The 12,804-nt window shown below is 44.3% G+C and overlaps 1 protein-coding gene across 1 annotated transcript in view; it reads left to right on the top strand.

Moving 5' to 3' along the window:
* The window catches only part of HEPHL1 (hephaestin like 1), a 107,046-nt gene that overhangs the window by 79,040 nt on the left and 15,202 nt on the right, over positions 1–12,804 (top strand). The window contains exons 13-17 of the mRNA XM_075337496.1: positions 2,063–2,202; positions 4,886–5,026; positions 6,882–6,988; positions 10,467–10,689; positions 11,952–12,091. Coding sequence (XP_075193611.1) covers positions 2,063–2,202; positions 4,886–5,026; positions 6,882–6,988; positions 10,467–10,689; positions 11,952–12,091 — 751 coding nt within the window. The remainder of the gene's footprint in view (positions 1–2,062; positions 2,203–4,885; positions 5,027–6,881; positions 6,989–10,466; positions 10,690–11,951; positions 12,092–12,804) is intronic.

Genomic DNA, 12,804 nt, shown 5'->3' with positions numbered 1-12,804 from the left:
GGTGTGACGGGGAGGCAGGGTTGGTGAGGTGCAGGGTTGCAGGGACAGCGCGGCGCGGTGCCGGATGGCGCGGGTGTACTCACTCAGCAAGAGATGCACAAAGTCCTCGGTAAACCAAACGGCTGGATGGACGGGTCCCGCAGCCGGCTGCAGTGTCTTTCCCCGGACAGGTGATGGCGGCTGTCTTTCCCTGCACCATTGTGTACTGTCTTGACTACGATGGGTCCCCAACGGTAGTCCGCTCCCCGGTGTATGGATGCCGGAGGAGCCTGTTTGCCCTTGGGTCTCTAGCCTTTGGCGGTAGCTATATACCCTCACGGTGCGGACGATTGCCTTCTAACGGGTCTTTGGTTGTTAGGAAACCCCTGGGGTTCCTGTCACACTCGGATTTGACTGTTGACAGCGACTCCAAGCCTAGTCGGGGTCCGATGGCCCTGCCTGTGTATGCTGGCTTCACTTCGCTCCCCAGTCTGTACCGGCGGGCCACCGCCCGACCCCGGTCCTATGGTTCTGCGTCAATCCACCACTCCTACAGACGGCCACCACCGTCTGCCAACCTTGTTGTCAGTGCCTGGGCCACAAACCCAGACACTCTCCACTTTACTCCTCTCACTTCAGCCTCCTGAACTAAACTGTCACTTTTCCCGCCTCCAGGCCTGTGAACTCCTCGGTGGGCGGGGCCAACCGCTTGGCTCCGCCCCACCTGGTGTGGACATCAGACACTGGAGGGAGGCAACAAGGGTTTTGTGTTTGGCTAATGTTACTGTCTAGTGGGGGTGGGGGTGTGTGTGTGTTACCTGTGACGACCTGGCTAGTCCAGGGCGCCACATGTCCGGCATGCTCTCCCTCCCCACCAGCCCCCACCGCACATGTAACCTCCACGTTTGGAAATAAACCGTACCCTTCACAGCAAAAACCTGGTGAATGCCGTTCCTTCCTATCTATCTATCTATCTATCTATCCATCTAGGTCACAAGTAGGTTTTACAAACTTCGCCGACTATCATGGTGGCGTCAATATCTGTGGAGACTACAGATTCTGGCACTTTGCCTGCTAACTTTTCTGATGTATGTTATCAGCCCAGGCAAACTCAGGCATTAACCCACAGACTTGAAGTTCATAGGCAGGCTAGCAAAAGTTAATCTTCACCGTGCTGCTTGTTAGTCTCCTTTGATCACATGCTGTGGGGGAGCCAGTCACATTCACTCCCCTCCTATATATGCTGGCTGGACACTTCCTTTAATGCCAGCTATAGCTACACTATACTGGTCTGGTGAGGTGTTGTGATCCACACTTACTGGTGGCTGTAGTACGTCATTGATGTGAGCAGTTGTGGTGTTAACACTTGTTATCCTTTTGTTGCTGCCTTACTTCTTTTGCTTTTCTCCTTAGTTTCTTACTGTTTGTTCCTGTGAGTTTGCAGTGTATCTAAGTTTTGGGTTTTCCCTGTCTGTCTTAATATGTGTTGCCATCATACTCCTGCCCCTTCCTTCCCTGATGGAATGAGGGACAGATTAGTTTTGGTCAACTGAATAATATGGCACGGGACTCCGGCATCTCCACCATCAGGGGTAATCTGAAAGTGAGGGATAGCCTAGGGTCCCATAGCGTGAGGGACAGTTTAGGAACCCCCTGTTCCTTGCTATCCTACAACCACATTGTTACTATTTATCTCCTATCTATCTATTCATCTCTTCATCTTGTTGCTGATTTTCCTCTTATATCCATCTTATTGATTATTATCCTGTCCTTTCCCTTCATCTCTTCTGAGCATAGTTGTCTTTTCCATACTTGTGCTCAGGAAAAAAAAGCGCTTTAATCTCTCAATTTGTGCTTCAATGTAAAGGCTTTGCCCTGGTTTGGTGAAGCATCAAATTTACCTATTGTGGTCTATGGGCCGATAATGAAGTCACATTAGAACTGTACATGGTCTGTGCTCTTCTATTACTGTGTGGTTTTATTTTTTTAACTTGTCTTCTATATTTGTTAGTTTACTAATTGTTTTTGATATATCCAAGGTAGTATAATATTTTTCATTATATCATATCTTCTATTCCTGTAGCCCGGGTCACATATTTGTTAGTACGGGTGAGGACCGCATAGGATCTAAATACAAAAAAGTGGTTTATAGGGAATACACGGACGGACACTTCACAGAACCAAAGAAGAGATCTGCAGAGGAGGAGCACCTGGAAATCATGGGTAACACAAAAAAATCTTTAAAAAAACAAAACACTTAAAAAGCGCCTATCCTTAAGATGGGCCATCAGTGTATTTCAATGGGAAGTCCACCAATAAGTAGAATAAACTGCAGCATCACTTTGTTAGGTGTACTGATGTGCACACGTGGAATACAATGTAAAATTAGGTCTTACTTAAAATTATTACACCTGACCCGCCTGGTTCTTGTACAGATTAGAGGTCCCAGTTGCACAGTCCCTAAAGGCTGCTATGCAGACTGAAACAACCCCAAATGGATGACCACTCAGACCTTTGCTTCGTAAGCGGCCATCAGGGGTTCCACACACCTCCTAAGGAAACCAGGTGGAAGGTGCAGAGTAAAAGTAAAACAAAAGTGGTAATCGCCTAGGAGAAACACAAGGCAGACAGACTGTAGTTCCAAGCAGGGTCCCCTTCAAAAATATCCCCAACAGGAAAAGCAAGCCTGGGAAGGGTTAAATTAGTTACACCCACAGGGTGATAACGCAGGCTGAACTACAACATTGGAAACACCTGTTGGCAGAAAGGCAATGAACACGCAAACAAAGTGTTCAGAACCAAGATAACTACCGAACCAGACTGTGGCTCAGTGGAGAAGGAAACTAACTATAGCACAGGAGGCTGCTGGATCAAATCCAAGGTATAATAGTAGACAGTAAGTTTGCCATTTCAATCTTAAGAGACTGTATGTTCCCATTACCTCTTTGAGCTGCAATAATACCACATTTTTATTATCCAGCTTCGTAATAGATTGATAATTACCTGTGATTTTTCCAGAGGATTTATAAAATTGCACAGACACTAGGATGATATTTGTTAACCCTGCCCCAGGTCTACCTAGAAAGGTTATCAAATATTCTAGGGGAATTTTCAGGCAAGAAGACATTCATAGATGGAGACCAAAGTGGGTTTATCTTTTCCCATCGATTAATGTGAAAAAAGAACAACACATTGATAGTAAAGGCTTTGTAGGAGCTTTTTTTAAGCCACACATAATTAATAATAATTATGTAATTCAGTGAAAGAGAATTTTTTTAGAAAAGGGTCCATAGAGTAAAGGCCCCGTCACGCACAACGAGATCGCTAATGAGATCACTGCTGAGTCACGGTTTCTGTGACGCAGCAACGATCTCATCAGCGATCTCGTTATGTGTGACACCTACCAGCGATCAGGCCCCTGCTGTGAGATCGCTAATCGTTGCAGAGTGGTCCAGACCATTTTCTTCAAAGGCGATGTCCTGCTGGGCAGGACGCATCGTTGTGTTTGACGCTGTGTGACAGGGTCCCAATGACCGCCGAGATCGTTATACAGGTCGCTACTGCGACCTGTATCGTTACTGTGTCGTTGGTAAGGTGTTGTGAATGTCAGATATGCTTTGGCTGCTGGGAGGCTCCCTCTTGTGGCCTGGAATGGTTTGGACATAGACCAGGTGTGTTGAGCAATGGGCGTTTCCATTGCTAACTCTGCTTATTTAAATCCTGGTCTGATGGCAAGCTATGCCGGATGTCAGTTGTTCTTTGTTCACCAGCCTGCTTCATTCTGCTCCACACCACATCTACCCCAGATAAGTGCTTTGCTCTTTATTTGTTGTTTGTCTTTTACTCTTATCTGAGTTTGTCTTTTGCTGGGCTTGTGTTCAGTTTATTTGTATGCAGGGATTTTCCCTCTCAGTTGCTTAGCTGGGAAACTCCCTGCAGTTTTGTTTGGAGTATAGCTCCTATAAGTCCATGTGTTTGTGGCTTTTTGAATTTGTAATGATTCTTGTTTTCTGTTCATTGGTATGATAAGAGCGCCTGGTATAGGACGGAGTGCAGATTGTGCAATCTGAGGGCCTTTTTGTACTATCAGGAATTTGGAATTTTGCAAGGTTTTTCTCTGGCCACCACCAGCCCCTTTCCTGTCCTTTCCTATTTTAGTCAGTGGGGGGCCTCACCTTTTGCTAAAACCTATCATCTATCTGTGTATTGTGTTTTCCTATATCACCACAGTCTTTGAATGTGGGGGGCTTGCTATTCTTTGTCTATTTTCTGAGGCAGAGAGTTATTCATCTTTCCTTCCTTTAGTCTAGCTAGTTCTCTGGCTGGGTTCGCGGTGCACAGGATGTTAGTTCACCCCTCGGCTACTTCTAGTGTTGATGGTTAGTAAGGGGATGGCGGCCAGATTAGTTGCCAATGCTCTTGTCACCTTTTACCAATGAGTTATGGTCGTCTTCCATGGTTCCGGATCATAACAGTAAGGCCTGATTGTGTGACATCTCACCAGCGACCTCTCAGCGACTTACCAGCGATCCTTATCAGGTCGTATCATTGTCGGGATCGCTGGTAAGTCGTTGTGTGTGACTGGGCCTTAATAAAGTCTCCAGGAATTGATGTAGCATAGCCCTATCCTTGAGACCGGAGTGTTATCTTATGTTGACCTCCACTTAATGCAATAGAGCTGTCATTATATCACCTCACTTGTAATGATAATGAGATAACTCTGTTAATTCTGTCACAGTCTACACTGCAAAGTTGACTAAAAGAGCTACAGAAAGCAGTAAATGGCAGCTGACTGTGTGCTTTAGTTGGCTGTGGAAAATTACAATAACATATATGTAAATAATAAAAATAATTTTATATTTTTTTATGTAAATACTAATTTTATGTTTTTTTTTGTTTGTCATAGGTCCATTTGTAAGAGCAGAGGTTGGAGAGAGTATACTTATCGTGTTTAAGAACAAAGCCTCTCGACCGTACTCCATCTACGCTCATGGTGTTCAGGTGGCAGATCTTGATGGTGGAAGTGTGATCCAAAATACTTTACCAGGTGAGTGAAAGGAGAACCCTGCTCTTGACCCCCCCCCCTCCCCCCATCATCTCAAGATGTTCAGTTAAAAATAACCCAGATATTGTAGAATTATTACTAAAGCACAGAGTCAGACAGGGAGCAAGTGACTGACTTCATAGATATCTCCAAATGGGGCTGAATTTTGCTGGATATTCTTTAAGAACTTGGGTCTACAGGACTACTTGCCGGTACAGTACTCGTCTGCTCCAGAGAATTATACTTTATTCCAAAGATGGCCGTGCATTAGGGATTTCAGAAAGATGTCTCCTGAGGGATCTGTCATTCATGGTTGGTCTGTGAAGGTTCGGCTTTTGGATGAAAATGCCATGAGGTAACATTAGAAATCACTGATCGATTGTCACGAGTGTGTCGCACCCCGCTGAGACCGGGGGAATCTTGGCTCAGAAGGTCACAGCATTTAGTTGACCGCAGATCCATTTTAAATCCTGCTCATCATTTATCCTGCGTAGGAGTGTATTTAATCAATTTGGTGCTCAAGTGGTTAAGGTTTCTTTTCTATCCTGCTGTGATTGACTTGTAGCTGTTAATCTCATCTGCCGCCTCGCCCTTCTGCAATATAAACCCACTCCTTCCTCTCTCCCATGCCGGCTATAGTTCATTCTATGCTGACCTGTGAAGAAGTTGTCTCTGGAGAGCTGTGGTTCTTTTTCCAGCAGGATCGGTGGAGTCCCTCTCATTAGACTTTGGCGTTTCTGTTATTGTTTCTGTTTTCCCTTGTTTTTCTCCCTTTACTCGTGTTGCCTTTATAATAGTAGTAAGATCAGGGCAAGTCCAGGGTCAACCAGGGCCTAGGTATGTGATCGCACACAGGCGGAAGGACCTGGCAAGGGACGTTGGGGAGCTCAACCATCACCCACATGTGAGTTAGGTGGTGACCTCTATGCCCTCTACCCTCTACCTATCGTCGAGGCTTACCTTTAGATCTTCCCCGGCGCACCATTTCTCTTGTGCCACACACCAGATGTTACCTTACGTCAGCGTGACATGATGATAAGTGGGATCTGGATTTCTGTTTATGGGATCAAATCTGGTATGACTTTTCAACTACAGACTCCCTCAATGAATGGAAAAAAATTCTCTACATTGATGCATTCTTTCAACGGTATCTGCCATGGGTCAACATCTGACAAACACTTTCTGAAGAAAACGAAGGGGAGATCCAGCTCCAAGATTCTTGGTGAAAAATATTTCTTTTCGAAAATACCATGAAAAAAAAAATTTAGGATTGGCATACGAAACATATTGGCTAAGAGCGTGTTCTCCATTTTTTTCATGTGACCATTTTGTATGATTTTTTTGTAGTGGCTATTCTGCTTCTTGACTTTTTGTGAGTTTCTAATAATGACGAGATTTTAACCATGAACCTTAGTGCTGGAACTACCTTTCATTTTCTTCAGTATTTCTGAGAGCCTTTGACCCAGGACACTGGATATGTTGTATAAACTCCTTGTATCAAAAACTTTGAACCAATTTCCCTTTTAAACAATATATCTAGGTTAAAACATAACAAATATAAATGTCAACATTGGAGAGCAGTGCTTGTGCTAGCTGCATACTGCAGAGGTATGCACCAGAATGCTGTTCCTTCTTGATGGCTTCTTATCACAGTGCTTGATAGAGTTAGAAAACCTAGGAGAGTGGTGAATGCATCATTGAAACACGTGTCATATCTATGCAATACCAGGGACTGGGTCCACCAGAAGATCCTCCGCCCCTCCAGTGAGCCAGTCTGACCCTAACTAAGATCTGTCAGTTTTGAAGAATCCTGTCCCTTCCTTTTTTGCATTTTTACCCCTTAGTTTTTTTTTTTCAGGAGGTACAAGCACCTATCATTGGAATGTACCAGAACGATCAGGACCAGGGAGTAATGACCCGGACTGCTTAACGTGGGCCTACTATTCCAAGGAAGACTATATGAAGGTACTATATACACTATAAAATTGCTATGACTTTTGTTACTGACCATTGACCGTTCAACAGCCGTGATTGGAGAAAACTCTGATCCAGGACTTTTAACCCACTAAACATGGTCTATGATCCATCTGACCTCAAAAGACTAAAGTTCTTCTGCTACAACAGTGAAGAAAGATGCAGTCTTAGGTGCTGCTATATACTTAAATAATTGATGTAAGGTGAAGGTGTGAGTTGGCATCAAAGATGTATTTTCTCAACAGTCAAGGCCAATTCTAGCTGCCTTCAATATTAACAATTCTAAGACCGTGAAAAAGCAGTGTACTCTCTTTTAGAAATGGGCGAACCCGCAGATGTTCGAGTTCATCAGGTCTGTCCGGAGTTGACCTGAATTTGACCCTGGACGCCGAACCCTATATAAGTCAATCTTAAGTGTTATCAAATGGTCTTATTAAGGGTTAGGAGGTTGCAAAAGGAAGCAGGACAATTACACTTACCAATTTTCCGCGCTGCTGTCACACTGTTTCCGGGTCCGCTCATTAAATCTCATGAATATTCACTGCTTCACCCGCCCACCCTCTGACAGCATCTGTGATTGGTTGCAGTCAGACTGTGCCCCCACCCTCTGTGCTGGTGTTTGTGATGGTTGCCCTCACAGTAGCTGTCTCATCCCCAAAGTGAGGTGTAAAAATAAATAAATGGAAAAAAATGGCGTAGGGTTTCATATTTTGATATCCACCACAGATATAGCAGACAGCTGGAGGCTGCAGCCCCCACCTGTCAGCTTTATCTTGGTTGTGTATCAAAATACGAGGGACTCCGTGTGACGTTTTAAAATTAATTGAATAAATAATTTTAAAAACCGGCATACGGTCCCCCACCCCCCCATTTTGATACCCAGATAAAGTAGACAGTTGGTGGTTGCTATTGTCAGACTGTGAATAATAAATGATTCATATTTAATTTAAATAATAATATAATAAAAAATCTAAAATGGATATTGAGCAAAACGGAGGTTAAACTAATGGTACTTAGGCAAAACCTACCTTGAGGATACAAGAGAATTGTACCTCAGGGGGTGGCAAAATTAAAGGGGTATTCCCATCTCCAAGATCCTATCCTAATTTGTAGTAGGTGTAGTTATAATAATAATAATAATAATAATAATAATAATATATTATTATTATTATTATTATTACTATTATGAAATCCCTCCATTTAGAAATGTAGTATAGTTCTCCTGATTCACTATGTTGCTTCCCTCATGTGCACGGCATTACAGGACCTTAGGTAACCATGGTTACGGCCACAAGCAACTAACTGTGGCTATATGCATGATCATAACCATGGATACCTAAGATCCTGCAATGACCTGCACATGAGGTAAGACGCATAGTGAATCAGGAGAACTATACTACATTTCTAATTGGAAGTATTTGCTGATATCATCTAATATATAAAGCGAACTGTGTGTGTATGTGTGTGTGTGTGTGTGTGTGTGTGTGTGTGTGTATGTATGTCCGCTAAAGAAATCCGCACCGTCGCATTAACAATCTCAAAATTTTGCACAGGCTCCTCATGTGACTCAGGGAACATCATAGACTTTGTTTTGACGGGAAAATTTAACCCCGCACTTTACAGTTACACTCCAAAAAACCTGCCTCCATTAAAGTCAATAGAGCTGCGAGCTACAGGTTATTAATAGGAGCTGTGATTAGTTGCTATCGGAACAAAATACATTTTTAGTATAAGAAGCTTATGGTGTGAGGTAATAAGATATCGGTGGAGAGACAGACACAGACAGACAGAAAGAGAGAGGGAGACAGAGAAGACAGACAGTCAAAAAGACAGACAGTCAAAGAGACAGACAGAGAGACAGTCAAAGAGACAGACAGAGAGACAGTCAAAGAGACAGACAGGGAAAGAGACAGACAGAGAGGCAGGGAAAGAGACAGGGAAAGAGACAGACAGAGAGACAGGGAAAGAGACAGACAGAGACAGGGAAAGAGACAGACAGAGACAGGGAAAGAGACAGACAGAGACAGGGAAAGAAACAGAGAGACAGAGAGGGAAAGAGACAGAGACAGACAGGGAAAGAGACAGAGAGAGACAGACAGACAAGACACAGGGACAAGGAAAGAGACGGCGAAAGAGACAGACGGCGAAAGAGACAGACGGCGAAAGAGACAGACGGCGAAAGAGACAGACGGCGAAAGAGACAGACGGCGAAAGAGACAGACGGCGAAAGAGACAGACGGCGAAAGAGACAGACGGCGAAAGAGACAGACGGCGAAAGAGACAGACGGCGAAAGAGACAGACGGCGAAAGAGACAGACGGCGAAAGAGACAGACGGCGAAAGAGACAGACGGCGAAAGAGACAGACGGCGAAAGAGACAGACGGCGAAAGAGACAGACGGCGAAAGAGACAGACGGCGAAAGAGACAGACGGCGAAAGAGACAGACGGCGAAAGAGACAGACGGCGAAAGAGACAGACGGCGAAAGAGACAGACGGCGAAAGAGACAGACGGCGAAAGAGACAGACGGCGAAAGAGACAGACGGCGAAAGAGACAGACGGCGAAAGAGACAGACGGCGAAAGAGACAGACGGCGAAAGAGACAGACGGCGAAAGAGACAGACGGCGAAAGAGACAGACGGCGAAAGAGACAGACGGCGAAAGAGACAGACGGCGAAAGAGACAGACGGCGAAAGAGACAGACGGCGAAAGAGACAGACGGCGAAAGAGACAGACGGCGAAAGAGACAGACGGCGAAAGAGACAGACGGCGAAAGAGACAGACGGCGAAAGAGACAGACGGCGAAAGAGACAGACGGCGAAAGAGACAGACGGCGAAAGAGACAGACGGCGAAAGAGACAGACGGCGAAAGAGACAGACGGCGAAAGAGACAGACGGCGAAAGAGACAGACGGCGAAAGAGACAGACGGCGAAAGAGACAGACGGCGAAAGAGACAGACGGCGAAAGAGACAGACGGCGAAAGAGACAGACGGCGAAAGAGACAGACGGCGAAAGAGACAGACGGCGAAAGAGACAGACGGCGAAAGAGACAGACGGCGAAAGAGACAGACGGCGAAAGAGACAGACGGCGAAAGAGACAGACGGCGAAAGAGACAGACGGCGAAAGAGACAGACGGCGAAAGAGACAGGCAGACAGAGGCAGACAGACAGAGACTGGGACAGAGACAGTTACTATCCCAGGCAACGCTGGGTACTACAGCTAGTTATTAATATTATTATTATTATTATTATTTTATTATTACACCTACTACATATTGAGATAGGATCTTGGAGATGGGAATAATCCTTTTAATTTTGCCACCCCCTGAGGTACAATTCTCAGGTATCCTCAAGGTAGGTTTTTCCCTTGTAATCTCCATTCTGCTCAGTGTCTATTTTAGAATATTTTTTATATTATTTGTATATAAACTGTCTTGATTCAAAGTGATTTTTGTCCCTCCCCGATGCAGGACATGTACAGTGGCCTGATAGGACCACTGCTGACTTGTAGGAAAGGTGTACTGGACAACAAAGGCCGCAGGAAGGATGTGGCTCGGGAATTTGCATTGTTGTTCTTGGTGTTTGATGAAAATCTCTCATGGTATTTGGATGACAATATCGAGACTTATGTTCATAAAGACCCTGCAGCCATCAACATGACAGAGGAATTTGAAGAAAGCAACAAAATCCATGGTGAGTAGTTTTCTGCCTTAGAATAATTATATTACAGCTTGTGTAAGGAAAGGATCTACATCGAAAGTTTAAATACCTTTGTAAAGACATAACAATACTTAAGCTGCACAAATCCTGAGTTACATCCTTCAGAGCTGCACTCTCTCTATTCTGCTGGTGCAGTCACTGTGTACATACATTACTTATCCTGTACTGATCCTGTATTATACTCCAGAGCTGCACTCGCTATTCTGCTGGTGCAGTCACTATACATACATTACTTATCCTGTACTGATCCCTGAGTTACATCCTGTATTATACCCCAGAGCTGAACTCACTATTCTACTGGTGCAGTCACTGTGTACATACATTACTTACCCTGTACTGATCCTGAGTTACATCCTGTATTTTACTCCAGAGCTGCACTCACTATTCTGCTGGTGCAGTCACTGTGTACATACATTACATTACTAATCCTGTACTGATCCTGAGTTACATCCTGTATTATACCCCAGAGCTGCACTCACTATTCTGCTGGTGCAGTTACTGTCTACATACATTACATTACTGATCCTGTACTGATCCTGAGTTACCTCCTGTATTATACTCCAGAGCTGCACTCACTATTCTGCTGGTGCAGTCACTGTGTAAATACATTCCATTACTTATCCTGTACTAATCCTGGGTTACATCTTGTATTATACTCCAGAGCTGCACTCACTATTCTGCTGTGCAGTCACTGTGTACATACATTACATTACTGATCCTGAGTTACATCCTGTATTATACTCCAGAGCTGCACTCACTATTCTGCTGTGCAGTCACTGTGTACATACATTACATTACTTATCCTGTACTGATCCTGGGTTACATCTTGTATTATCCTCCAGAGCTGCACTCACTATTCTGCTGGTGCAGTCACTGTGTACATACATTACATTGCTTATCCTGTACTGATCCTGAGTTACATCCTGTATTATACTCCAGAGCTGCACTCACTATTCTGCTGGTGCAGTCACTGTGTACATACATTACATTACTTATCCTGTACTGATCCTGAGTTACCTCCTGTATTATACTCCAGAGCTGCACTCACTATTCTGCTGGTGCAGTCACTGTGTACATACATTACATTACTGATCCTGTACTGATCCTAAGTTACCTCCTGTATTATACTCCAGAGCTGCACTCTCTGTTCTGCAGCTTGCATCTCCTGCCAGTTTAGTGTCTGGACAGAGCATGGATGGATATTTTTCACTAATGATTTATTTGTTGTATTACAGCTATAAATGGAAAGATCTATGGCAATCTCCATGGCCTCACTATGACTGAAGGTGAAAAAACCAATTGGCATCTCCTGGGGATGGGGAATGAAGTTGACATGCACACGGTTCACTTCCACGCTCAGAGCTTTCTCTATAAGGTGAGTGCATTCTCCTCTCCTCCGGTGGTATGATGCACTCAGTCCTCCTAGTGCGCACCATATACACCTTCTGGTGCACCCCACATATTGAGTTTCTGCAGACCTGTGTGCCCGTTTGCTCCTCTTTCATATTTTGCCTGGAGATGAGTGATATCCAAACGTACATATTTTTGGCCTCCGTCGGCCTGGCTTACCTTGACATACCTTTTTTTTTTTTTTTATTCCCCCCTGCACAGTATAGCATAATTGACTGCATTTTTCTACGCAGAGACGTCCAGCCAAATGAATGCATAACATAGAGTATTCCTTTTTTATATAGTGAGCCTTTGGGCCATGTATACATTCACATATCTTGAATCCTTCAGTCAAAAGTATACGGCTGGGAATACACCTAGTGTACGAGGCTGCCGGAAGGCTCAGCGGTGCTGGGAACGGGGCATGAATCACGTTTGGATAATGTGGACAGCTGATGGCGCCATACTAATGAGCTGACGTGGCACTTATTGCTTCTCAGAGATAAGCCAGGAAAGGAGCGTGCAATTTGTATCAGAGCTTTTATTGAAAATCACATACTGTGTATGACAAACATATTTCTTAAAGAGGAAACATCACCAGGTCAAAAGTGGCCATTTTGATCTTTTTTTTTAAAATTTCCACTAATTTTCTAAGTATTGTTTTCATTTTTTACTCCATCATACGATGTGGGCTTTTAT

Source organism: Anomaloglossus baeobatrachus, chromosome 2, assembly GCF_048569485.1.
Source record: "Anomaloglossus baeobatrachus isolate aAnoBae1 chromosome 2, aAnoBae1.hap1, whole genome shotgun sequence".
In the NCBI taxonomy this organism is placed as follows: domain Eukaryota; kingdom Metazoa; phylum Chordata; class Amphibia; order Anura; family Aromobatidae; genus Anomaloglossus; species Anomaloglossus baeobatrachus.
The sequence above is the reverse complement of the archived record's forward strand: the minus strand, read 5'-3'. Positions and strand labels throughout refer to the sequence as shown.